This window comes from Myotis lucifugus, unplaced genomic scaffold (assembly GCF_000147115.1).
Source record: "Myotis lucifugus unplaced genomic scaffold, Myoluc2.0 scaffold_43, whole genome shotgun sequence".
Lineage (NCBI taxonomy): Eukaryota > Metazoa > Chordata > Mammalia > Chiroptera > Vespertilionidae > Myotis > Myotis lucifugus.
This window is the reverse complement of record NW_005871091.1, coordinates 355,199-380,331: the sequence shown is the minus strand read 5'-3', so window position 1 is coordinate 380,331 and position 25,133 is coordinate 355,199. Positions and strand designations below refer to the sequence as shown.

General features: G+C 43.9%; 2 protein-coding genes and 2 long non-coding RNA genes across 5 annotated transcripts; all 4 read right to left on the bottom strand.

Annotated features, from left to right (window-relative positions):
• Positions 1–256: 256 nt before the first annotated feature.
• LOC102438602 lies at positions 257–2,328 on the bottom strand. 2 transcript variants are annotated; one of them, XR_002829060.1, is made up of 5 exons: positions 2,202–2,328; positions 1,789–1,890; positions 1,570–1,615; positions 879–1,029; positions 744–758 (listed from the first exon to the last, which is right to left on the bottom strand). It is a non-coding gene; the product is annotated as an uncharacterized LOC102438602 (long non-coding RNA). The 2 variants fall into 2 exon arrangements; XR_002829059.1 differs by lacking the exons at positions 744–758; positions 879–1,029 and adding an exon at positions 257–540 and having other exon boundaries at positions 2,202–2,325.
• Positions 2,329–2,388: 60 nt separating this feature from the next.
• LOC111823010 (major allergen Equ c 1-like) lies at positions 2,389–5,147 on the bottom strand. The gene is made up of 4 exons (XM_023753222.1): positions 4,982–5,147; positions 4,513–4,649; positions 2,990–3,063; positions 2,389–2,414 (listed from the first exon to the last, which is right to left on the bottom strand). The coding sequence occupies exons 1-4, from the start codon at positions 5,075–5,077 to the stop codon at positions 2,389–2,391; spliced, it is 333 nt and encodes a 110-aa protein (XP_023608990.1). The 5' UTR covers positions 5,078–5,147.
• Positions 5,148–17,357: 12,210 nt separating this feature from the next.
• On the bottom strand, positions 17,358–19,077 carry LOC106697031. Its single transcript, XR_001348050.2, has 3 exons — positions 18,862–19,077; positions 18,643–18,688; positions 17,358–17,622 (listed from the first exon to the last, which is right to left on the bottom strand). It is a non-coding gene; the product is annotated as an uncharacterized LOC106697031 (long non-coding RNA).
• A 166-nt stretch (positions 19,078–19,243) lies between these two features.
• LOC102438294 (allergen Fel d 4-like) lies at positions 19,244–21,999 on the bottom strand. Its single transcript, XM_014455237.2, has 4 exons — positions 21,842–21,999; positions 21,348–21,484; positions 20,298–20,371; positions 19,244–19,386 (listed from the first exon to the last, which is right to left on the bottom strand). The coding sequence occupies exons 1-4, from the start codon at positions 21,935–21,937 to the stop codon at positions 19,244–19,246; spliced, it is 450 nt and encodes a 149-aa protein (XP_014310723.1). The 5' UTR covers positions 21,938–21,999.
• Positions 22,000–25,133: the final 3,134 nt, after the last annotated feature.

Below are 25,133 nucleotides of genomic sequence, written 5' to 3'. Positions count from 1 at the left end.
GAAAGAGAATTCTAGGATTGGGGGAAATTGTGAGGCAAGTCTCACAGTTTGCTTTATTAGATCACTAAGAAATAGGCCAATCAAAAGGCAGGCAGCATCACCGGGACAGAAACTGCTGGGGAGGGAAATTCTGAAATTCAGGAAGATTCTGAGAAGCTAGAGGACCATTATGGGTACAGAGTCAAGGACATTCCCTCATTCCCTTTCCATCAGCCCCATGTCTCTCTCACACACAAAGACAGCAAGACTGATCACATGACTGCAAGAATAACCATTTATTGATCAGGTATAGGAAGTCTTATTCATGGTAGAGTGCTGGGTATGGCAAACAGAGTCAGAAATTTGGAGGAAACCTTTGATTCTTGGTGAATTGTTGAGTCTGTCTAGAGTCCAGACAATTAGAGAAGATCCTTTAGATTCAGAGATAAGGCCTTCTTGGATGATAGTGATGGAGATCAGGTTGCAGACCTTGTCACAGGCTGACACAGGGACCATGGAATGAAGATCCTGGAGCCCAGGTGAGGAAGCATTCACTCAGCACTAAACAAGCAGATGAGAGAGAACACAGAAACTCATTAAGCTCTTCCTGGGTTAAATTGAAGACAAAGAAAATTTTTATTACAGAGAAAAATGGTGAGGAAATAGATATCAGTCTGTACTGCAACCTATGTTTCTTTCCAGAATAGAGGAGAGGAAGTCATTGAATCAATGGCTGGTTGTTGTTGTTTTTCTATTGCTTAACCTTTCCTGAGTTGAGTCTATGAGAAAGAGAGAGGAATAATCCATGAAGGACCCTAGGCTTGTTTCTGCCATTCTCAGCATTAAATGTTTTGAGGAATTTTTTGATAAATTGAGGAAGAATGGCAAACCATAGCTACCTTGTATTAAATGCTGACTTTATGCAGGCCATAGTTGCTAATATATTCCCATATATTATCTGGATAATGTAGGGAAGCTGGGATGTGGAGGCATGTCCTGAAACATGGTGAGCCAGTATCAGCCTCAGCAGCAATTGTCTCTCAGTATCTCCTTGAGAAAGAGAATTTTAGGATCAGGGCAAATCAGGGCAAAATAAAGCTAAGGTAGGAAACGGATGAAAGTCAGAGCCTATTTTTCAGATGAAAAACAATTGGAAGGTCAAAGAGCTCTGTTTCCAGATTAAAAGCTAAGGATGTGCAGAGATAAAGAGAGACAGTATTACCAAATATTGGAGGGTGAGACCACACGTTTTGGCCTTGGAAGACGGAAATGTATTTGGGTTTCATGTTCACACCCTAGTATTCTTTTCCTATTGCAAATTCCAAGACTTAATGATTTTACTTTTAGGACTTTACTTTTCACCAGCAGGATATCCACACAGTAACTCTGCAAGGTACACGTCATTGTTTTCCTTTTCATTGCATAGGTCATTTGCTCTACAGCTCATGGCACCCACGAACTCCAAATTTCAAGCTCATCCCACAAGCTTCCTTGCCCAACTATTGTTATTGTAATCTTTGGTCACAAACCCCTAAGGTTTTGGAAGGCAATGGTCCCTGGGCTAACCCCTCTCCATCAGACATCACCAACCTGGAGGCCTGGGCATCATGGCTCCCTCGAGCCTGGAGACAGCGATCTGCAGAGACAGAGCAGAGCACAAACACCAACCCATTTATTTCTCAATGAGAGATCAAATGATTTCCCAGGTCAGGACAGAAGGGACTGGTTGGAGGTGTTACCTTCTCTTGCATTTCCCCATCCAGTAACATGGGAATTTAGGAAGAGAAAACCAGAAATAACTAAACTTACCGACTTTGGTCAAGTCCAGTATGTTTTTCTTAGTAATTCCATTTTTTTGGCAAAGTTTTCTAAACCTTTCCTTGAGTTTTGGGCTCACATTTGGTTTTCGGGCTGTGGGAAGAGTGACAATAACTGCTGGGTCCTGTGTCTTGGTCATTGAGGCTCTTGGGGGCAGATGACTGGCACCAATTGGTGCTTAGGCAGAAGTCAGGGATGGGCTATCTCCTGTCTTGAATTTGACATTTTTAGGATACCCTTCTGGCATGATGAGAAATTTCATCATCTTTCCGTCACTGAGCCTGAAGGATTACCCAAGGTGAGCCCCTCTCTTCAGGGGAGGAGAGATGGCCCAGGATAAGATTGGAAGGATCATTTTGTCTCCTTTACCCTCTAAGGTGAATATCCACATAAAAATACTCTACCATAGAGCTCCATCACTTGGATTTCTTCCTCATCCTTAACATTACTGAGATATAAAATAAGATAGTCACTATAGACAGCTTCAATTATGTGAAATGTATTGTATCCATCATCTGTGGGGAAAAGAGAACACAACTCAGAACTTCTTTAGTGCATAGGAAGCAAGTGAAATTCGTTACCTATTCTCTTTCACAGAGCAAATATAAGTGCATACCCTGGAAGAGATATAGAGTAAGAGCTAATGTCTGCCATTTGCATCTCCTTAGGCTTCACCTGGTGACTTCGAAGTGTAGCACTGACAAGCAGTAGTACATTGATTGCTAGTGGTAAAATATTCAGCCACAGCTGCAACTTACCTTCTATTAAGCTCACCTAGCTCCCTCGGCCATCTCTGCCAACTATGTGTCTGTCCTGTCTATAAACCCACTGGCATTATATACACAGCACTCTATGTGAGCAATTTGCTGTTAGTGGCCACCGAAAATCAACCAAGTGGGCAGGGAATGAAAAGCTATCAGAAAAATTTCCTTTTTGTGTGTGCCTATTTTCTTTTGTTGTAGGTGGTGCATATGACCACATTGCCACCTTTTTCTGACGATATTATGTACCATATTTTGGCTTTTACACACCAGGTTCTCCCAAATTGAGGATATTGGCTATTAGATGGCCCCATTTACATTACCTAAATAAGCGTCAATCAAGAATTAATCAAGCTACTAATGATATTGTGATTTACTAAATTTCTTGCAATTGAAAGTAGAATATACAAACACTTTTAATGTATACTTACATTCAACACTATATACACCCTTTTCTTCTGTTTTGTCACAAATGAAAGAAATTTCAGTGCACTCTCCATTGACCCTGTAAAACAGAAAGAGCTGATGCCCAAGAGATATTGATGGGTCTGGCTCCCTCACACTCCACCTGTGACTTGAGTGTCTGATTCCAATTAACTGTAGAACATTTTGGTATAAACTTGAAACAGCTTTTATTTACCTTATTTCACTTTATTTGCTACTTTAAGAAAGAGTCTACTACTGATGTCACTATTACTCTGCCACCACTTCATACTATTATTATTACCACTAGGGGCCCAATGCATGAATTCGTGCACCTTGAAAGGAACTATGGTCTATGAGGCTGCAGTGGGCACAGGGGTGGGTGTCGGCCCATCCTCTGTGTCCCTGTCCAACCCCTCCCGCAACTGCCCCTGGTCCCCTCTCTGCTGGAGGCCCTGCTCCTGCTGCCTTCACTCCCACATGCTGATGGCACCAGTCCAGCTTGCACCCACTGACAGCACAGAGCAATTGGGGCTGACCCCAACAGCGGCTGTGAGTAGGACCGGTGCCGTCAGTGGGTGCAAGCGGCTGCTGCTGCCCTGATCAACCCTCAGGAGCAGGGGGAGGTGGAGAAACCCTCAGGATCGATCGGGGCTGGCAGCTGCTGCTCACACCCTCTGATGGCACCGAGTGATCAGGTGTGAGCAGTGGCTCCGATGCTGGCAGTGGGTGCGAGCGTAGGGCGGGACTGTGGCGTGAGAGAACAAAGAATTTTCAGTAACCACCAGAGACTTGGCCCCATGACAGTGACTGGTGCCCTGCCTTAGTCTGGCACCCCCGATCACCTGTTCTGCCATCCCACCACAGCTGAAGCCCACCATGTTCTGCACTCTGCTGCCTGCTGCTGACGCCCACCATATTCTGCGCCCATCCCCTGGTGGTCAGTGCATGTCATAGTGACCGGTTTTTCGGTTGTTCCGCCATTCGGTCTACTTGCATATTTTATATATATACATAGCTACTTGCCTAGATAGTCAGTTGAGTTCTCATATGTGTCAGCCTCTCAGATAAGTGCTCAATAAACATTGTTTCACAAAAAAGAGATCCATGAGAGAGAATTATTATCATCCTCTTTTACCCCAGGGAAAATTGGGATGGAAAGAGTTAAAATTTCTAGATCACACAACTAGTAAGAGATCATTTCAAGAGATAGCTAGGCTGTTGACTCCCAATCCTATGCACTTAACCTATGCTATATTGCCACCACATTTCTTATGATTCTGATACCCCTCAATCTCTGAACTCCCCTACTCCCAATTAAATTTTTTCCTGTCACCAATTCTTATCTCTGAATCCTCAGTTCATTATGTCATGGATCAGTGCCTGATAAATGACTCTGATTCTGGCTACAAGCCCACAATGTGAGTGCACACGTGTGTGTGTGTGTGTGTGTGTGTGTGTGTTTAGTGGTCCAACACCACAGTCAGGCTTTTGGGTTTTTTTTTCCCAAGTAAAAATAAGCCATACTTACTTCATATGACATTTAAAAGACAAGGAAGAGTTGTCCAAGACTTGGATGGATTCCACAAAAACTCTCATGCTACCATTTTCTTCTATCATTTCCTTCACGTCTGAGGCCAAGAGAATGGAATACCATTCCCCTGAAATCTGCAAAAAACAACAACATTAAAATGGGTAAGAAAAGAAGAGAGGGGATACCACATAAACATCTGTATCCTTGAACTCTGGCCTGTGAGCCTGGACTCATAGTAGTGATATGGAGATGGAATTAGAACCCAGGTCAATTCCCCATGAAAGGCTCCTTCCACGGACCTCCAATGAGAATGGAGGTTTCCAGGTGTTTTCATCTTTCCACATCTTACGACTACTTTTTGTCCAAGTCAGAAACCACCCCCTTTGTCCTCCAGTAGGGCCATCTTGCTTCAGAATCCCCCAAACCACCCCCAAAGTCAGAAGACCCTATGATCCCCCAACTCTACCTTTGACATATCGAAGTTGCTTGTCACAACATCATGGTTTCCTTCATGATGGGCACAGACCAGAGTCAGCCCCAGACACATCATCAGCAGCTTCATTTTGGGAGAGACGACACTGACTCAGCTACAGGCACTTGGAGTGAGTCTTTCCCTGATGGTGCCTCCACTCCCCAGATCCTCTGTCTTTATATTCATTCTGGGTCCAGTTTTTTGCCCACGGGGCAGCACCTTTTCTCCTCCCACTCCAGGCATGGTCTGTATTCATTGATGTGAGGCCAAGATTGCTTCTGTCAATCTCATCTCTATTAGATCTACTTAGTGACCTGAAATTAATCAAAAGGAACACTCAAAAAAAATAGTGGATATCATAAAAGGTTGCCTTTTGGAACCTGAGTTAACTGTGAAATCAGAAAGCCAATTATGTGTGTCAGGAATGGAGTAGAACTGGGAAATAGAATGTGTGGACAATCTATGTTCCACCACTCACATGGTGTGTGGAAACGGGTGAGTTACTCCATCTTAACTAGCCTCAGAAGCAAATAAACTATTTCTACTGTACTGGGCTGCATATCTGGCACTTTGGCCAAATGGGGCGAGCTGTGCTGTCTGTTCCTGGAACACATAGATAGGAAGGTACTGACATCAGGTCAGGACTTGAGATATGGTCTCATGGTCCCTCCTCAATATGCTGTGCTCTCTGTTCCTGGAAAACATAGATAGGAAGGTGATAATGCTATACTGTGTTGGGAACTAATTGCATAAACAAGGCTTTGTAACTTTGTGGGTTTTGCAGATAAAAGGCTGTAACTTTTGCAGTCTGTGCTGCAGTTCAGCCTTTGCTTCGGCAGAGTGCGGGGACTGCAGTCAGCTGGCCAGCTTAATAAAGGCTCTTAAATTTAAATTCTGAGTCGGTGGTCTATCTCGATGAGTAAATCCATAAAACTACTAAAGATGATAAGACCAACCTAGCTGGTTAGGCGCAGTGGATAGGGTGTCAGTCTGCGGACTGAAGGACCTGGGCTTGATTCCAGTAAAGGGCATGTGCACGGGTTGCTGGCTCGACCCTCAGTAGGGGGCGTGCAGGAGGCAGCCAATCAATGATTCTCTCTCATCATTGATGTTTCTATCTCTCTCTCCCTCTCCCTTCTTCTCTGAAATCAATACAAATATATTTAAAAATAAACAAATAAAGATGATAGGACCATCACAAAGCATTCCAGATTAGAATGGGATTGGATGAAATAATGCCTTGAAAGTAAGGTGTCTGTCCTGAGCACATTTTAATTCCTTTTCCTTATTGTCTGAATTCAACCACGTTGAATGAACCAATGTTTAATGAATCCATATACCTCGCTATATACCATAGACCCCCAAGAGAAAGGGAGAAGTAGAAGTTGTCATCCCTTTCTTCAGGTAACTTTCAATGAAGGTGGGGAAATGCTTTACATACTCAAGAAAAACTTCATTCTACAAGTATGTGAACTAATCCAACAAAGTGGGACCATGTCCAGACCATCGTGGGTCAGAAAAAGGGGTGATGCTGGGGCGGTGACATCATGTAGAAAGTGCTTAAGAACATAGGCTTTGGAATCATGTACCGGGTTTCATTCCTATTGCTGTCATTTGGAAGCCAGGAGGACAAATTTAACCTCGCAGAGTCTTAGTGTCCTCTTGATGAGGATAATCATACCTGTCCATAGATTGCTATGGGGATCCAATGGGATGGTGTGCGTAGAACCCTCAGGCTAATGTCTGGCCAACTGGGCTCTGGAGTCATAAAATTGTTCCTGGGAAAGTGGGTTTTGGGGGAGGTCTTGAAGGTTAGGCAGGTGTGGAGATGTGGAGAGCATATGGGAAGGGGATTCTTGGGGAGAGGGATGTTGTGATTTAGGCTCCTGTGCCTGCTACTGGGTTTGGTTAAGAGCTATGGCTCATTCCTGGCTTGTGCTAATGGTTCCCTTTTGCACCCCCTAAAACAGAAAGAGGCCAGTGTCATGGGAGGAGCTGTGCACAAAGCACTGAGCGTAGGAACTGTGGCATTCTATCTGTGGCCTGCTTTCCAAAGTGATCCCAAGGTCATGCTTAACCAACATCCAATCAAGCATATGAACTAACCCAACAAAGTGGGACCACATTTCATTTTGGTATTTTGATGTTCATATAACTTTAGGCACCATGGGTGAGCTGTAGACTGTCCTGCCCCTAAGATAGAGGAACTGAATTTGATGAATGGTGGCAAAGGCTGTGCACTTCATATTGTCTAGTTGATTCTCTCTAAGAATAGATGGTATCCTGTGAGCAACCAGGTTTGCAAGATGAACTGGGCTACAAGCTGAGGGAAGAGTCAGCTATGGTGCTGCCCCACCATCTGTATCCCATCCCTCCAACCTCCTAACTCTGTACCCACATCAGAGCACCATATTGCAACTGTATGCTTCTGGGCACTGCCACTGTAGGCCCCAAGAGAAAACCAGAAATGAAGGCATATGCCACAGAATGTTTTCCCAGTCTTTTAGTTCTTTGTTGTTTTTTTTAAAATATTTTTATTGATTCCAGAGAGGAAGAGAGAGAAACATCAATGATGAGAGAGACTCATTGATTGGCTGCCTCCTGCAGGCCCCACACTGGGGATTGAGACCTCAACCCAGGCATGTGCCCTTGACGAGAATCGAACCTGGGACCCTTCAGTCCGCAGGCCGACAATCTATTCACTGAGTCAAACCAACTAGGGCCTGCCTGGGGCTTTCAGTGGCACAGTGGGAGGGAGGGATCACAAGGGCACAAAGGAAACTACAGAGGACCATGGGTAAGCTCCCTATCCTGACCATGGTGGTGGTTTCATGGGCATCTCCCTGTAAAAACTTATCAAATTTCATACTTTAATATTTTTTAATCTTCACCTAAGGATATGTGTTTACTGATTTTTAGAGAGAGAGAAAAGGAGAGGGTGGGGGACATCGCTGTTGCCTTCCATATGCACCTTGACCAGGGATCGAACCCGCAACCTAGGTATGTGCCCCAACTGAGAATCGAACCCACCACCTCTAGGTGTATGGAATGATGCTCCTACCAACTGAGCCACTCAGCCAGGGCTCAAATTTTATGCTTTAAATATGTGCAGTTGATTGTCAATTATACCTCAAGAAAACTATTATTAACAATAGGAAATAACTTTGCGGTTAGCATTTGCACAGGGAACCTCTGAATTTTATGAACATGATTTTTCATTTCTGATATTTATCAGTGAAATGCCTATCTTTGGAAGACAGAACTGATGACTTCCGGCCCTACACTGATACACAGGCCTCAGAGAAGAGGCTGGGCTAAGGCCCTGGGCTATTATGGGAGGTGCTGCTTTCTAAGTTCCTAAAGGCACTGGAGTTGGCTGATTGGGAGTAAAGTCTCCAAAAGAATTCACACACATCTTGCTGGATACTGGTTGACCAGCAGACCCTGGTTGTGAGGTCCAGATTCTGATGGGCCCTGAGTTCTGAAAGCAAAGGCTTGTGGTTCCCAGACACATTTGGGAGGTTACCTCTAACAAACCACCAGCTGACTGCAGGCTCTGCCAACACAGGGCCCCTGCAAGCCCTAATACTAAGCTCTGCCACTCCAGCTGGTGTCCGGAGACACCCAGGTTCTAAAAGCATCCCTTTAGGGAGGCCAGCTGCAGCCTCATACTTCTCCTTTCCCCACAGCCTCCTTGGATTGCTTTTTCCTTCATGCTCCCCGCCGACCTGGCTTTCCGGTCCTGCAGAGAACCTGAGGAAGCCAGTGTGGGCCCCAGGCTTTCTGAAAGAGGCCTCCCAAAGTGGCCTGTAGTCTCTTAGTGCCCAATTCAGTAAAGACCCTCAGGGCATCTGGCTCTTTTCATACAGTGCTCAAGAGGAGGTGGTTGCGATGCGTGCGTTCAGCCACCAGGAGGCGCCAGGCCTCCCGCGGACATCCCTGGATAGAGGCTCAGGCTCCAGGTAATGCCCACTTTGAGGTGCAGGCCCAACTTCAGGGAAGACAAGCCTGAGCCGGGGGCATTGGAATGGCCCCCTGGGAGGGGTCTAAACCATTCTCTGGAGTTCTTCAGAGGACCTGGGCCAAACTGTGATCATCACCCCCATCTGCAGAACTTTGTTTAGGGCAGTTCAGGCACCCCCTCTCCATGGCTCTAGCTCTTTGATTCTACTGTAGACATAAGTGGTGACACCAACTCATTCTATCATTACGTGAATGTTTTTCAACTTTGGCTGCACTTTTGAATCACCTAGAGAGCTGTCAGAAACCCTGATGCAGATAACACGGGGATTTTCAACTGGTCAAAGCAGACCACAAGGCTGTCCCGTGGAGGTCAGGGAAGTCTACTGATGAGATCAATAGCACAGAGTGCCTGTGTCGTAGAGCTAAGCACTGTTTCGGGTGTTGACTATTGCAGTGAACAAAATCAGTTCCTTGACTTCATTGCACTTAACTTCTAGCAAGTTGGTCCAGGCTGTGAACAAATCAGTATGAGAGGCCAGTCAAGGAAGGTGGGGAAAGAGCACTACTTCATGCTTGAGTTCAGAGGAGTCCTCTGTGTCAGGTGACACACAGGGACCAGAATGCCGTGAGGGGGCAGGCCATGCAGATATCTGAGTGTGGAGTATTCCATACAAAGGGTTCAAAGACAGCATTGCTCCTGGGTGCCTGAGGAAATCTGTGTGCATAAGCATTCAGGTTTAACAGAAAGCTGGGAAACTAAAGGTGGTGGTGGGAATCCTGGCAAATGATGTAAGAACAACAACAAAAAAGACCTTTTAGTCCCCCTTTGCTTTAGCCTTCCACAATTTATGAGAAGCACCTGGTAATTTAACACCAAGATAGTCCGCTCTTTTGAATCAAACGGCCCCTCTGTTCAAACTGCAAGACAAGATAAGCTACTCTCAAGGCTACATTCTTGCATGCCTCTCTTCCCGCTGTTTTTAGAACTCAGGGATAATTCACACCAAGGAGTCTCTAGTTAATAGAAAGTTCCCTTCCTCTCTCCCCTTTGAACTCTTCATAATTTTTGCTCTAAGCATGTTTCAAAGCTTGGGAAAAATACTGATAAGACACCTCCCTAGACATGTGCAGGATTGTCTCCTGTAAAACATACAAAACACAATAACTTTTCAACACGGCTCCTAATGTCTGCTCAACTTTAGCCCAAAACGCCCCTCCCTATCTTGTTGCTTATCAACAGCCTCTGCTTAAAAGAGCAGGCCATCATTTGTTTCTTGCCCTGTATTGACTGGCAATACTTGGAACTTTCCCTTTGTGGAAAGTAAAATAAACTTCCTATCTATATCAATCTCTCCTCTCAATTGTGAATTCTTTCACAGGCTGTGTCACCGGCCAAACCCTACCATGCGGGTCCTCACTGTCAGTGCAGCTTCCCAGGACTTCTGCCCTGGCCAGGCTCTCCTCAGCAAGCTGACTCTCCAGCCCTCTGTCTTTCCTTAACAATGGGTCAGCCAGCAATTGTCTATTATTCTAATCACCAAACAGAGCCATCATACATGTTTGGTAAGCAACAGAACAATGTTTCAGAAAAGCTAACTTTTAAGAAGAACCAACTGTTGGTGTCTTCATGGGCAGGAACAGACAGTTCCAACTAAAGTCTGTCCTGGGGCCAGAGACTCAGATGACAAAGTCCCCTCAGCTGGGACAGGAGACCTGGAGTCTTCATTGTTGCTTTTGGAACCCCAAATAACATCATGGTGTTCTGATTTGATATTGACTCTGGAAGTTTATTTGACATTTATCTGCATTTCCTCCTTTCAGCTTTAAGTCATTCAAGGGGAACAGTAAGAGGACAACTTAAAAATATCTCCTGGATCCCACGATTAGATAATTTAATGCCCATTTTATTGAAGGCACTCTGAGGGGTTAGTTTGGACAAAATTGTGCATTTGGGGTGGGGGGGTGGTCAGTGCATAACAGATAACTATAGCAAATAGCAGTCAGGGGAGAGGCCATGGTACGGAGAAGAGCCAGCAAACATTTTCTCTAAAGGGCAGGCTAGGACACATTTTAGGTCTTGCAGGCCAAGAGGCAAAATTAAAGATATTGTGTAGGTACTAATAGAATAATAGAGAAAACACGTGTCCACATTTCAAATAAAATTTTAAATTAAATATTGAGTATAATTTGTTTTGAAAATACAAATCTATTAGTGAGAGGAATGGATTCTTTTTTGAAATAAAATTTTTGGAAATCTGCTTCATTGGGCTTGAAAACAGTGTTCCTAATTTTGCATTGATTGCAAATATCTTGACTCACAGGCAATACAAAAACAGGCAGAGGGCAGGATTTGGCCTATGGGCCATAGTTCCATATCAACATCTGGCATAGAAAACATGGTTTCATTATTTTTTTTTAAATATATTTTATTGATTTTCCACAGAGAGGAAGGGAGAGGGACAGGGAGCTACAAACATCGATGAGAGAGAAACATCGATCAGCTGCCTCCTGCACACCCCCCACTGGGGATGTGCCCACAACCAAGGTACATGCCCCTGACCGGAATCGAACCCGGGACCCTTCAGTCCGCAGGCTGACGCTCTATCCACTGAGCCAAACCGGTTTGACGCATGGTTTCATTATTAAGTATCCTAGGAGGTTCTGGCTAAAATTACAAGAGGAGGGGGAAAAAAGAGAGAAAGAAGCATAAGTATTCATAAGTATTAGAAGAGATACATTGACATTATTTGCAATAATATGACCAAATACCTATAAAACCAACAGAATCTACTAAGTATTGGAACTAATTTCTTTATAACTATAAAAAATTTCATCAAGGTTGCTAGAGGCATTAACTTACAAAAACCAATAGCATTTCTCTATACCAGCAAAAACTTATGATAATACTAATTGTTAGAAAACAAACAGCCTTTTCATGAAGATGAAGCCCAAAGTGAAGAAGGAAGCCCCCACACTTCCCAAAACCAAAGAAAGGCTTTGAAGGCAAAGAAAGCAGTGGTGAAATGCGTCCAAAGTCACAAAATAAAGAAGATCCGCACCTCGCCTACCTTTGATGGCCAAGACACTGTTGCTCCAAAGGCAGCCTAAATATCCTCAGAAGAGCGCCCTCAGAAGAAACAAAATGACCACTATGCTATCATCAAGTTCGCCCTGACTACTGACTCAGCCATGAAGAAGATAGAAGACAACAATACACTTTGTTCTTTGTGGATGTCAAGGCCAACACGCATCAGGTCAAACAGGCTGTGAAGACGCTCTAGGACATTGAGTGTCCAAATTCAACACCCTGATCAGGAATGATGGAGAGAAGAGTCATATGTTTGACTGTCTCCTGACTATGATACTTTGGATATTGCCAACAAAATTGGGATAATCTAAACCAAGTCCAACTGGCCAATTCTAAATATAAAAATATTCCTATATAATAAAAGCCTAATATGCTAAGTGTCCAACCGCTCATTCGACTGTCCAACCAGTCGCTATGATATTCACCTCCAGGGGCTAGATGCTCTGACTGGTAGGTTACCTTGCTGCTGGGGTCCAGCTGATCAGGACTGGGTGAGATGGGCCAGACATGCCCTGGAGCCCTCCCGAGGTCCCTCCCCAGCCCTGGTCATGCACCCGTGGGGTCCCTAGGCCTGGCCTGCGCCCTCTCGCAATCTGGGACCCTGTGGCGGATATCATAGAGCCAGTTTTGGCCTGATCCCTGCAGGCCAGGCCAAGGGACCCAACTGGTGCACGAATCCGTGCACTGGGCCTCTAGTATACTATAAAACAAACAAGCAGACTGGTGAAAGTATGTAGGACTTAACAACCAAGAATACAGAAGAAGACAACCAAGGAGAGAATTTCAAAACTCTAAGAAAGGACTTAGAAGATGATCTGAATACATTGACAGACATGGGGCTCATATGGCTTTGGTCCAGTGTGCTATATGTCAGACTTCTGACTTCCAAAACTGTCGTATAGTAAACTTTCACTGTTTCAACTTACTAAGTTTGTGGTGATTTGTTGCAGCACTAACAGGAAACTAGTACAGGACCCATTTCTCCTGTCCAGCTGTATGCCAAAAATAGAGTGTCCTCACTGTATTTCTGATACACTGGCAGAGTTAACTCTTGAAGGAAGTGTGGCCTATATGATCTACTGAGTAATCCTAATTCACACCTGCCTACATTGGGGATATTATTCTGTGGTGCTCTTTGCAGAGGTTTATTTCCCTTTCGTGAACCAATTTGCTTTCAGACCGTAAGAATGTGTTGAGGACAGTGTGGTGAGAGTAAGGGTGATACGGAACTAATGAAAAAACAACTTAGCATTAAATGTCATGGTGGAAAACCCCCAATGCACAAAGTGCACCAAGAAGCAGTAGCATAGATCCTATTGCTGGCTGATTCCACCATAACTTTCATTTGACCCCTGATGTTATTAGATCTTCTATAAAATGAAAATATAGGTTTGAAAAGTCAACGTCTTTCTCTCTGTGTGTCTTTTAATTAAAATGATCACTGATCTGCGTTGGCATGAGCAACACAGTGGAATAGGAGGTGCCAGCCATCATGTCCCCATATAAACACCTATTTTAACAACCACTCATGGGTGAGGATACCTTCATGGGAATCCAGAAGTACAGCTCAGAGGTTCCAGCACCCAGGTGAAGCAAAACAATTCAGGACATTGATGCACTGAAGAAGATTAGAAGGACAGTTTCCCTTTACCTGTGTCACCCTCTCTCAAGGTGGCACAGCATTAGCATCTCTGGGACCTTGTTAGAATGCAGAATCTCAGGCCCACCAAGACCTGCTAAGGCAGAGCTTGCCATTTATCAAGATTCCCCAAGTGATTTGGATGCACATTCTGAGGAGCACTGCATTCTCACACATACAGAAATCCATAAGTAATATATGGCACTATTACGAGTTTTATTTATGATTTATGTGAGTGATGTCATACTGTACATATCTATTCTACAACTATTAGCTTTTGAGATATAACAATGCTAATATAGATCTAGTGTACATTTCGTTTAAATTGCTAAAGAAAATTCACATTCATGTTGCTGATAATGAAATCTGTTAGGAAATCCACCTATCAGTGACACTGACATAGTGCAATCAGGTTCAAAGGGAGATGGCTAGAGAGTAGTAATGCTCTCCACTTTTAAAAATGCACCCATTTATTTATTAGGGGCATTATGGCCACTGGGGAGGATGTTCTTCCCAAGGAAAAGCCATTACTGTTTATGGCTTTAAGACCAAATGTGCCCTAACCGGTTTGGCTCGGTGAATAGAGAGTCAGCCTGTGGACTCAAGGGTCCCGGGTTCGATTCCAGTCAAGGGCATGTACTTCGATTGCGGGCACATCCCCAGTAGGGAGTGTGTAGGAGGCAGCTGATCAATGTTTCTCTCTCATCGATGTTTCTAACTCTCTATCCCTCTCCCCTCCTCTCTGTAAAAAATCAATAAAATATATATTTTTTAAAAAGACCAAATGTTACATACCCAGGAGAAATCAATGTTTTTAAAGTCCTGATGTGTCAATGTCAATGAGAATGCTCAAAGCAAATTTGACCAACCAGGGTACTATTACATTAACAGGGTGTCTGTATAGAATAGGAAGGCTCATTCATCCCAACATGGAATGAGCTTTATATTCTTAATATATTTAGGGAAGCTAGCAGTAAGCATCTCCAGGATTTGATTTTTATAAGGCATAAATTGCTGTACGTTTCAGAGGCCCATTACTGGACCTAGATCTTCATGAACAAAGAAATGTCTGGCTTTCTCATGAGTTTGATTAACCAATGCTCATTCACAAGAATATGGGATATGGTAGAGACTTACTAGCTGAAGCGATTGAGGGAACCTAAAATATGTGGCTAGTTTACTGGAGGAAGGCCAGTGTTGGGCATCACAGATAAAGCTATCACAGCCTGGAAGCTGGGAAGTGTCATTCCATGCTGGGAAAACATTAGGTCACATGGTTGTCTGCTGTACCTTGGGAAAGAGACAGTGTGCTGACACAGGCGGTAGAACCTGGAGAAGCAGAAGGAAAGATTCAGGATGTTGGAATACTGGTACTGTGTCCATGACTTCCTGAAGCTTTCAACAAAAGTTATGAGAGGGTAGGGCATGTGCTACAGCCAGTTAGGCTGCAAGTAGAGAGAGGAGATAGCACAGCTTTGCTAAGGTATGCCCCTCTGCCTGAAGCCTGCTTCCAAGTTGAATGAGGGTGTCTTACCCCAAAGTGAGGCAGTTGCAGATAGTGGCTGTGAAGTGGAAGTCTAGTCTCAGAGGAGATAATGCTGCTGCCTTGAAAGGTTGCATGCCTCCTGGCAAAGAAGGGGTTAAAGGCCCATTCCACCCAAAGCCATTGTTTTAGGTGGCCTCCATTAAGTTACAAAAAGCAGAAGGGGTAGGTAGGGCATAAAAGTCAATTTAGAAAATACAAGTTTGGGGGCCTAACTTTATAACTAGTAAAAATTTTGGTGCCTGGTTTTCTGTACACAGAGAAGTCAAGCGATGAATGTACCTGAAGTCTGCTAAGTTTTTTAGGAATTTGCACTGCTAAAGGAATTTAGGTCTGGCCTATAGCAAAACCATGTGACTCCTTAATCTTCAAAATAATCTCTCTGAGCCTGCACAAGCAGAGGGTGGGAGTGCCGGTGGGGGTATGGAAAAGGGATAACCTCCCAGAACCAAGGCTCAGAGGACCGTGGACATAAGACCATGCTTCCAGCATATTCTCTGATCCCTTACTTTTTGAAACTCAGCTTTGGCCACACACATGAGGACAATGCCCTAGGGTGACATGAGAAACCAGCTAGAAAGAACTGGGTTCCTGAATGACTGTGTGGAATGGAGTTGCCAACTTGGAATGCTCTCTTCTGGTTGTGCTTGGGATAGTCAAATTAATTCTATCTTCATTAAACCATACTAGATTACTATTGGGTCTCTCATTATTTTTTAAATCATCCTAGCTAGATAAACTAATGAATGTTCAAACAAAGATATTTTACACTCCCTACTAAGCTGGTTCCTCCACTTGACTGGAGTAAATGGCAATCCCATCCCCACCCCCCCACCCCGCCCCGCCCTCTTAGGCCAAAATACTTGGAGGCACCCTGTGTCCTAGCCCCAAAGAATGCAAAGATTAAACCAGGTCCTGAATTTGTGATTCAATTTGGTGCTTCACAGAATTTCAGGGGGCACATGCATGGAGTAAACCCGGGGTCTAGTCCTAGAAAGGTTAATACTCATCAAAAAAGACCACCAGGGACATACTTGTAGTTGAAAAGTTTGGGTTGATTGCAGCTATGCAGTATGCTCACCATGAGGAACCGTGGGTGACTCAGAGTGTGTTAGAAAGAATCTACTACAGGATTTGGGGGAGATCTAAGGAAGCTATAGGTTAGGGGTTGTCAGAAGTCAGCGGTAAGTCTACAATTGAGTACATCCATAAATCTTATCTACAAGAAATGAAGATAAGCATGAATATAAAGCTATACTGGTACTTGATAAAGAATCAGCAGTCACTCATTTTAGTTGAGAGAGAGACATGATTTTGGATTGCACGATAATCTGGCTTAAATGATCTCAGAGTGACCTTGTCTGATGTTGATGTTTTATGAGATTGTTTATGTCCAACAGAACAACTGGGCCTACCTGTCATTAAGCTTATGACCATAATGACTGAGATATACTTCGTGAATGACAACCCACCCTCATGTAGCTCTGTTCCAGCACCAATGTGCCATTTTGACACTGTTTTTATCATTGGATGTAAGAAAAGTATTATAGATGGAGGAAGAACCTTAACTTTCCTTTCTCCAAATCCCATAAGATCCCCCCAAAAGAGGTTAAGACCTTTAGACTCCTTGGTGATTCTTGACTGTACCAAGTACAGATGGCTAAAGATCTCTATTGCTCACATTTCCTGGTACCTCACTTAACATGCTCACAGTCGATAACAGCTCGGGTTGAAGGAGGTTTTCTGAGAGCATGAAAGGATGCCGACTGTGTATAGAATGGATGATGTAGGGAAGCTGGGATGTGGAGGTTTGTCCTGAAACTTGGTGAGCCCAGATCAGCCTCAGTAGCAACTGTCTCTCAGTACTCCCTTGAGAAAGAGAATTCTAGGATCAGGGCAAATTATAGGGCAAGTCTCACAGTTTGTTTTATTGGATCATTAAGAAATAGGCCAATCAAAAGGCAACCAGCATCACCGGGACAGAGACTGACTGCTGGGGAGGGAGAATCCTGAAATTCAGGAAGATTCTGAGAAGCTAGAGGACCATTATGGGTACAGGGCCATGAAGTCCCCTCATTCCCTTGCCATCAACCCCATGTCTCTTTCACACACAAAGACAATCACATGACTGCACGACTAATCATTTATTGATCAGGTTCAGGAGGTCTTATTCACGGTAGAGTGCTGGGTATGGCAAACAGAGTCAGAAATTTGGAGGAAACCTTTGATTCTTGGTGAATTGTTGAGTCTGTCTAGACAATTAGAGAAGATCCTTTAGATTCAGAGATAAGGCCTTCTTGGATGATAGTGATGGAGATCAGGTTGCAGACCTTTTCACAGGCTGACACAGGGACCATGGAATGAAGATCCTGGAGCCCAGGTGAGGAAGCATTCACTCAGCACTAAACAAGCAGATGAGAGAGAACACAGAAACTCATTAAGCTCTTCCTGGGTTGAATTGAAGACAAAGAGAATTTTTATTACAGAGAAAAATGGTGAGGAAATAGATATCAGTCTGTACTGCAACCTATGTTTCTTTCCAGAATAGGGGGAAGGAGGTCATTGAATCAATGGCTGGTTGTTGTTGTTTTTCTATTCCTTAACCTTTCCTGAGCTGAGTCTATGAGAAAGAGAGAGGAATAATCCATGAAGGACCCTAGGCTTGTTTCTGCCATTCTCAGCATTAAATGTTTTGAGGAATTTTTTGATAAATTGAGGAAGAATGGCAAACCATAGCTACCTTGTATTAAATGCTGACTTTATGCAGGCCATAGTTGCTAATATATTCCCATATATTATCTGGATAATGTAGGGAAGCTGGGATGTGGAGGCATGTCCTGAAACATGGTGAGCCAGTATCAGCCTCAGCAGCAATTGTCTCTCAGTATCTCCTTGAGAAAGAGAATTTTAGGATCAGGGCAAATCAGGGCAAAATAAAGCTAAGGTAGGAAACAGATGAAAGTCAGAGCCTATTTTTCAGATGAAAGACAATTGGAAGGTCAGAGAGCTCTGTTTCCAGATTAGAAGCTAAGGATGTGCAGAGATAAAGTATTACCAAATATTGGAGGGTGAGACCACACATTTTGGCCTTGGAAGATGGAAATGTATTTGGGTTTCATGTTCACACCCTAGTATTCTTTTCCTATTGCAAATTCCAAGACTTAATGATTTTACTTTTAGGACTTTACTTTTACCAGCAGGATATCCACACAGTAACTCTGCAAGGTACATGTCATTGTTTTCCTTTTCATTGCATAGGTCATTTGCTCTACAGCTCATGGGACCCACGAACTCCAAATTTCAAGCTCATCCCACAAGCTTCCTTGCCCAACTATTGTTATTGTAATCTTTGGTCACAAACCCCTAAGGTTTTGGAAGGCAATGGTCCCTGGGCTAACCCCTCTCCATCAGACATCACCAACCTGGAGGCCTGGGCATCATGGCTCCCTCGAGCCTGGAGACAGCGATCTGCAGAGACAGAGCAGAGCACAAACACCAACCCATTTATTTTTCAGCAAGAGATCAAATGATTTCCCAGGTCAGGACAGAGGGGCCTGATTGGAGGTGTTACCTTCTCTTGCATTTCTCCACCCAGTAACATGGGAATTTAGGAAGAGAAAACCAGAAATAACTAAACTTACCGACTTTGGTCAAGTCCAGTATGTTTTTCTTAGTAATTCCATTTTTTTGGCAAAGTTTTCTAAACCTTTCCTTGAGTTTTGGGCTCACATTTGGTTTTCGGGCTGTGGGGAAGAGTGACAATAACTGCTGGGTCCTGTGTCTTGGTCATTGAGGCTCTTGGGGGCAGATGACTGGCACCAATTGGTGCTTAGGCAGAAGTCAGGGATGGGCTATCTCCTGTCTTGAACTTGACATTTTTAGGATACCCTTCTGGCATGATGAGAAATTTCATCATCTTTCCATCACTGAGCCTGAAGGATTACCCAAGGTGAGCCCCTCTCTTCAGGGGAGGAGAGATGGCCCAGGATAAGATTGGAAGGATCATTTTGTCTCCTTTACCCTCTAAGGTGAATATCCACATAAAAATACTCTACCATAGAACTCCATCACTTGGGCTTCTTCATCATTCTTAACATTACTGAGATACAAAATAAGATAGTCACCATAGACAGCTTCAGTTATGTGAAATGTATTGTATCCATCATCTGTGGGGAAAAGAGAACACAACTCAGAACTTCTTTAGTGCATAGAACTCAAGTGAAATTCGTTACCTATTCTCTTTCACAGAGCAAATATAAGTGCATACCCTGGAAGAGATATAGAGTAAGAGCTAATGTCTGCCATTTGCATCTCCTTAGGCTTCATCTGGTGACTTCTAAGTGTAGAACTGACAAGCAGTAGTACATTGATTGCTAGTGGTAAAAAATTCAGCCACAGCTGCAACTTACCTTCTATTAAGCTCACCTAGGTCCCTCGGCCATCTCTGCCAACTATGTGTCTCTGTCCTGTCTATAAACCCTCTGGCATTATATACACAGCACTCTATGTGAGCAATTTGCTGTTAGTGGCCACCAAAAATCAACCAAGTGGGCAGGAAATGAAAAGCTATGAGAAAAATTTCCTTTTTGTGTGTGCCTATTTTCTTTTGTTGTAGGTGGTGCATATGACCACATTGCCACCTTGTTCTGATGATATTATGTACCATATTTTGGCTTTTACACACCAGGTTCTCCCAAATTGAGGATATTGGCTATTAGATGGCCCCATTTACATTACCTAAATAAGCATCAATCAAGAATTAATCAAGATACAAATGATATTGGGATTTAGTAATTTTCTTGCAATTGAAATAGAATTTATGAACACATTTAAAAATATATATTTCTTTATTGATTTCAGAGAGGAAGGAAGAGGGAGAGAAAGAGATAGAAACATCAGTGATGAGAGAGAATCATTGATTGGCTGCCTCCTGCATGCCCCCGACTGGGGATCGAGCACGCAACCTGGGCATGTGCCCTTCGCCGGAATCGAACCTGGGACCCTTCAGTCTGCAGGCCAGCACTCTATCCACTGAGCCAAACCGGCTAGGGCTGAACACTTCTTAATGTATACTTACATTCAACACTATATACACCCTTTTCTTCTGTTTCATCACAAATGAAAGAAATTTCAGTGCACTCTCCATTGACCCTGTAAAACAGAATGAGCTGATGCCCAAGAGATATTGATGGGTCTGGCTCCCTCACACTCCACCTGCTACTTGAGTGTCTGATTCCAATTAACTGTAGAACATTTTGGTACAGCTTTTATTTACCTTATTTCACTTTACTTGCTACTTTAAGAAAGAGTCTACTACTGACGTCACTTTTACTGCGGCATGAGAGAACAAAGAATTTTCAGTAACCACCAGAGGCTCGCCCTGATGACAGCGACCAGTGCCCCACCTTGGTCTAGCGTCCCCACTCACCTGTACCACCACCCCGCTACAGCCAAAGCCCACCATGTTCTTCCCTCTGCCTCTTGCTGCTGATGCCCGCCATATTCCACACCTGACCCCCGGTGGTCAGTGCACGTCACAGCGACTGGTTGTTTGGTTGTTTGGCTGTTTGGCTGTTCCACCATTCGGACTACTTGAATATTAGGGTTTTATATATATACATAGCTACTTGCCTAGATAATCAGTTGAGTTTTCAGAAGTGCCACCTCTGAGATAAGTGCTCAATAAACATTGTTTCACAAAAAAGAAATCCATGAGAGAGAATTATTATCATCCTCTTTTACCCAAGGGAAATTGAGTGGATAGAGATAAAATTTCTAGGTCACACAACTAGTAAGAGATCATTTCAAGAGATAGCTAGGTTGTTGACCCCCAATCCTATGCACTTAACCAATGGTATTGCCACATTTCTTATGATTTTGATACCCCTCAATCTCTGAACTCCCCTACTCCCAATTAAACTTATTCCTGTCACCAATTCTTATCTCTGAATTCTCAGTTCATTATGTCATGGATCAGTGCCTGATAAATGACTCTGATTTTGGATACAAGCCCACAATGTGAGTGTACACATGAGTGAGTGTGTGTGTGTGCGTGTGTTTAGTGGTCCAACACCACAGTCAGGCTTTTGGGGTTTTTTTCCCCAAAGAAAAAATAAGCCATACTTACTTCATGTGAAATTTAAATGACAAGGAAGAGTTGTCCAAGACTTGGATGGATTCCACAAAAACTCTCATGCTACCATTTTCTTCTATCATTTCCTTCACGTCTGAGGCCAAGAGAATGGAATACCACTCCCCTGAAATCTGCAAAAAAACCCATTAAAATGGGTAAGAAAAGAAGAGAGGGGATACCACATAAACATCTGTATTCTTGAACTCTGGCCTATGGGCCAGGACTCATAGTGGTGATATGGAGATGGAATTAGAACCCAGGTCAGTTGACTCCACATGAAAGTCTCCTTCCACTGACCTCCAATGAGAATGGAGGTCCCCAAGTGTTATTATTTTTCCACATCTTACGACTGCTTTTTGTCCAAGATCAGAAACCACCCCCTTTGTCCAATATGTCAAAAACCTCTTGCCCTCCAGTAGGGCCATCTTGCTTCAGAATCTCCCAAACCACCCCCAAAGTCAGAAGACCCTATACTCCCCCAGCTCTACCTTTGACATATCGAAGTTACTTGTCACAACATCATGGTTTCCTCCATGATGGGCACAGACCAGAGTCAGCCCCAGACACATCAGCAGCAGCTTCATCTTGGGAGAGACGACACCGACTCAGCTACAGGCACTTGGAGTGAGTCTTTCCCTGATGGTGCCTCCACTCCCCAAATCCTCTGTCTTTATATTCATTCTGGGTCCAGTTTTTTGTCCACGGGGCAGCACCTTTCTCCTCCTACTCCATGAATGGTCTGTATTCATTGATGTGACGCCAAGATTGCTTCTGTCAATCTCATCTCTATTAGATCTACTTAGTGACCTGTAATTAAACAAAAGGAACACTCAAAAAAATAGTGGATATCATAAAAGGCTGCCTTTTGGAACCTGAGTTAACTGTGAAATCAGAAAGCCAATTATGTGTGTCAGAAATGGAATAGAACTGGGAAATAGAATGTGTGGACGATCCATTTTCCACTATGCACACGGTGTGTGGAAACGGGTGAGTTACTCCATCTTAACTAGCCTCAGAAGCAAAGAAACTATCTCTACTAAAGATGATAAGACCACCCTAACTGGTTAGGCTCAGTGGATAGAGCGTCAGCCTGCAGACTGAAGGGCCTGGGCTCAATTCCAGTCAAGGACACGTGCCTAGGTGGCTGGCTCGACCCCCAGTAGGGGGCGTGCAGGAGGCAGCCAATCAATGATTCTCTCTCATCATTGATGTTTCTATCTCTCTCTCCCTCTCCCTTCGTCTCTGAAATCAGTACAAATAGATTTAAAAATAAATAAATAAAGATGATAGGACCATCACAAAGCATTCCAGATTAGAATGGGATTGGATAAAATAATGTCTTGAAAGTATGGTGTCTGTCCTGAGCACATTTTAATTCCTTTTCCTTATTGTCTGAATTCAACCACGTTGAATGAACCAATGTTTAATGAATCCATATACCTCGATATATACCATAGACCCCCAAGAGAAAGGGAGAAGTAGAAGTTGTCATCCCCTTCTTCAAGCAACTTTCAATGAAGGTGGAGAAATGCTTTACATACTCAAGAAAAACTTCATTCTACAAGTATGTGAACTAATCCAACAAAGTGGGACCACGTCCAGACCATCGTGGGTCAGAAAAAGGGGTGATGCTGGGGCGGTGACATCATGTAGAAAGTGCTTAAGAACATAGGCTTTGGAATCATGTACCGGGTTTCATTCCTATTGCTGTCATTTGGAAGCCAGGAGGACAAATTTAACCTCGCAGAGTCTTAGTGTCCTCTTGATGAGGATAATCATACCTGTCCATAGATTGCTATGGGGATCCAATGGGATGGTGTGTGTAGAACCCTCAGACTAATGTCTGGCCAACTGGGCTGTGGAGTCATAAAATTGTTCCTGGGAAAGTGGGTTTTGGGGGAGGTCTTGAAGGTTAGGCAGGTGTGGAGATGTGGAGAGTATATGGGAAGGGGATTCTTGGGGAGAGGGATGTTGTGATTTAGGCTCCTGTGCCTGCTACTGGGTTTGGTTAAGAGCTATGGCTCATTCCTGGCTTGTGCTAATGGTTCCCTTTTGCACCCCCTAAAACAGAAAGAGGCCAGTGTCATGGGAGGAGCTGTGCACAAAGCACTGAGCGTAGGAACTGTGGCATTCTGTCTGTGGCCTGCTTTCCAAAGTGATCCCAAGGTCATGCTTAACCAACATCCAATCAAGCATATGAACTAACCCAACAAAGTGGGACCACATTTCATTTTGGTATTTTGATGTTCATATAACTTTAGGCACCATGGGTGAGCTGTAGACTGTCCTGCCCCTAAGATAGAGGAACTGAATTTGATGAATGGTGGCAAAGGCTGTGCAATTCATATTGTCTAGTTGATTCTCTCTAAGAATAGATGGTATCCTGTGAGCAACCAGGTTTGCAAGATGAACTGGGCTACAAGGCTGAGGGAAGAGTCAGCTACGATGCTGCCCCACCATCTGTATCCCATCCCTCCAACCTCCTAACTCTGTACCCACACCAGAGCACCATATTGCAACTGTATGCTTCTGGGCACTGCCACTCTATGCCCCAAGGGAAAACCAGAAATGAAGGCATATGCCACAGAATGTTTTCCCAGTCTTTTAGTTCTTTGTTTTTTTCTTTAAAAAAATATTTTTATTGATTCCAGAGAGGAAGAGAGAGAAACATCAATGATGAGAGAGACTCATTGATTGGCTGCCTCCTGCAGGCCCCACACTGGGGATTGAGACCTCAACCCAGGCATGTGCCCTTGACGAGAATCGAACCTGGGACCCTTCAGTCCGCAGGCCGACAATCTATTCACTGAGTCAAACCAACTAGGGCTTGCCTGGGGCTTTCAGTGGCACAGTGGGAGGGAGGGATCACAAGGGCACAAAGGAAACTACAGAGGACCATGGGTAAGCTCCCTATCCTGACCATGGTGGTGGTTTCATGGGCATCTCCCTGTAAAAACTTATCAAATTTCATACTTTAATATTTTTTAATCCTCATCTAAGGATATGTTTTTATTGATTTTTAGAGAGAGAGAAAAGGAGAAGGTGGGGGACATCACTGTTGCCTTCCATATGCACCTTGACCAGGGATCAAACCTGCAACCTAGGTATGTGCCCCAACTGAGAATCGAACCCACCACCTCTAGGTGTATGGAATGATGCTCCTACCAACTGAGCTACTCAGCCAGTGCTCAAATTTTATGCTTTAAATATGTGCAGTTGATTGTCAATTATACCTCAGGAAAACTATTATTAACAATAGGAAATAACTTTGCGGTTAGCATTTGCACAGGGAACCTCTGAATTTTATGAACATGATTTTTCATTTCTGATATTTATCAGTGAAATGCCTATCTTTGGAAGACAGAACTGATGACTTCCAGCCCTACACTGATACACAGGCCTCAGAGAAGAGGCTGGGCTAAGGCCCTGGGCTATTATGGGAGGTGCTGCTTTCTAAGTTCCTAAAGGCACTGGAGTTGGCTGATTGGGAGTAAAGTCTCCAAAAGAATCCACGCACATCTTGCTGGATACTGGTTGACCAGCAGACCCTGGTTGTGAAGTCCAGATTCTGATGGGCCCTGAGTTCTGAAAGCAAAGGCTTGTGGTTCCCAGACACATTTGGGAGGCTACCTCTAACAACCCACCAGCTGGCTGCAGGCTCTTCTAAAAGCATCCCTTTAGGGAGGCCAGCTGCAGCCTCATACTTCTCCTTTCCCCACAGCCTCCTTGGATTGCTTTTTCCTTCATGCTCCCCGCTGATCTGGCTTTCCGGTCCTGCAG

Coding starts and splice junctions, on each gene's coding strand:
- LOC102438294 (XM_014455237.2), bottom strand. CDS start 21,937: ATGAAGCTGCTGCTGATGTGTCTGGGGCTGACTCTGGTCTGTGCCCAT. Junction 21,485..21,841: donor GTAACTTCGATATGTCAAAG/GTAGAGCTGGGG, acceptor GTTTTTTTGCAG/ATTTCAGGGGAGTGGTATTC. Junction 20,372..21,347: donor TCATTTAAATTTCACATGAA/GTAAGTATGGCT, acceptor TCTGTTTTACAG/GGTCAATGGAGAGTGCACTG.
- LOC111823010 (XM_023753222.1), bottom strand. CDS start 5,077: ATGAAGCTGCTGATGATGTGTCTGGGGCTGACTCTGGTCTGTGCCCAT. Junction 4,650..4,981: donor GCAACTTCGATATGTCAAAG/GTAGAGTTGGGG, acceptor TGTTTTTTGCAG/ATTTCAGGGGAATGGTATTC. Junction 2,415..2,989: donor GGGTGTATATAGTGTTGAAT/GTAAGTATACAT, acceptor TATCTCTTCCAG/GGTATGCACTTATATTTGCT.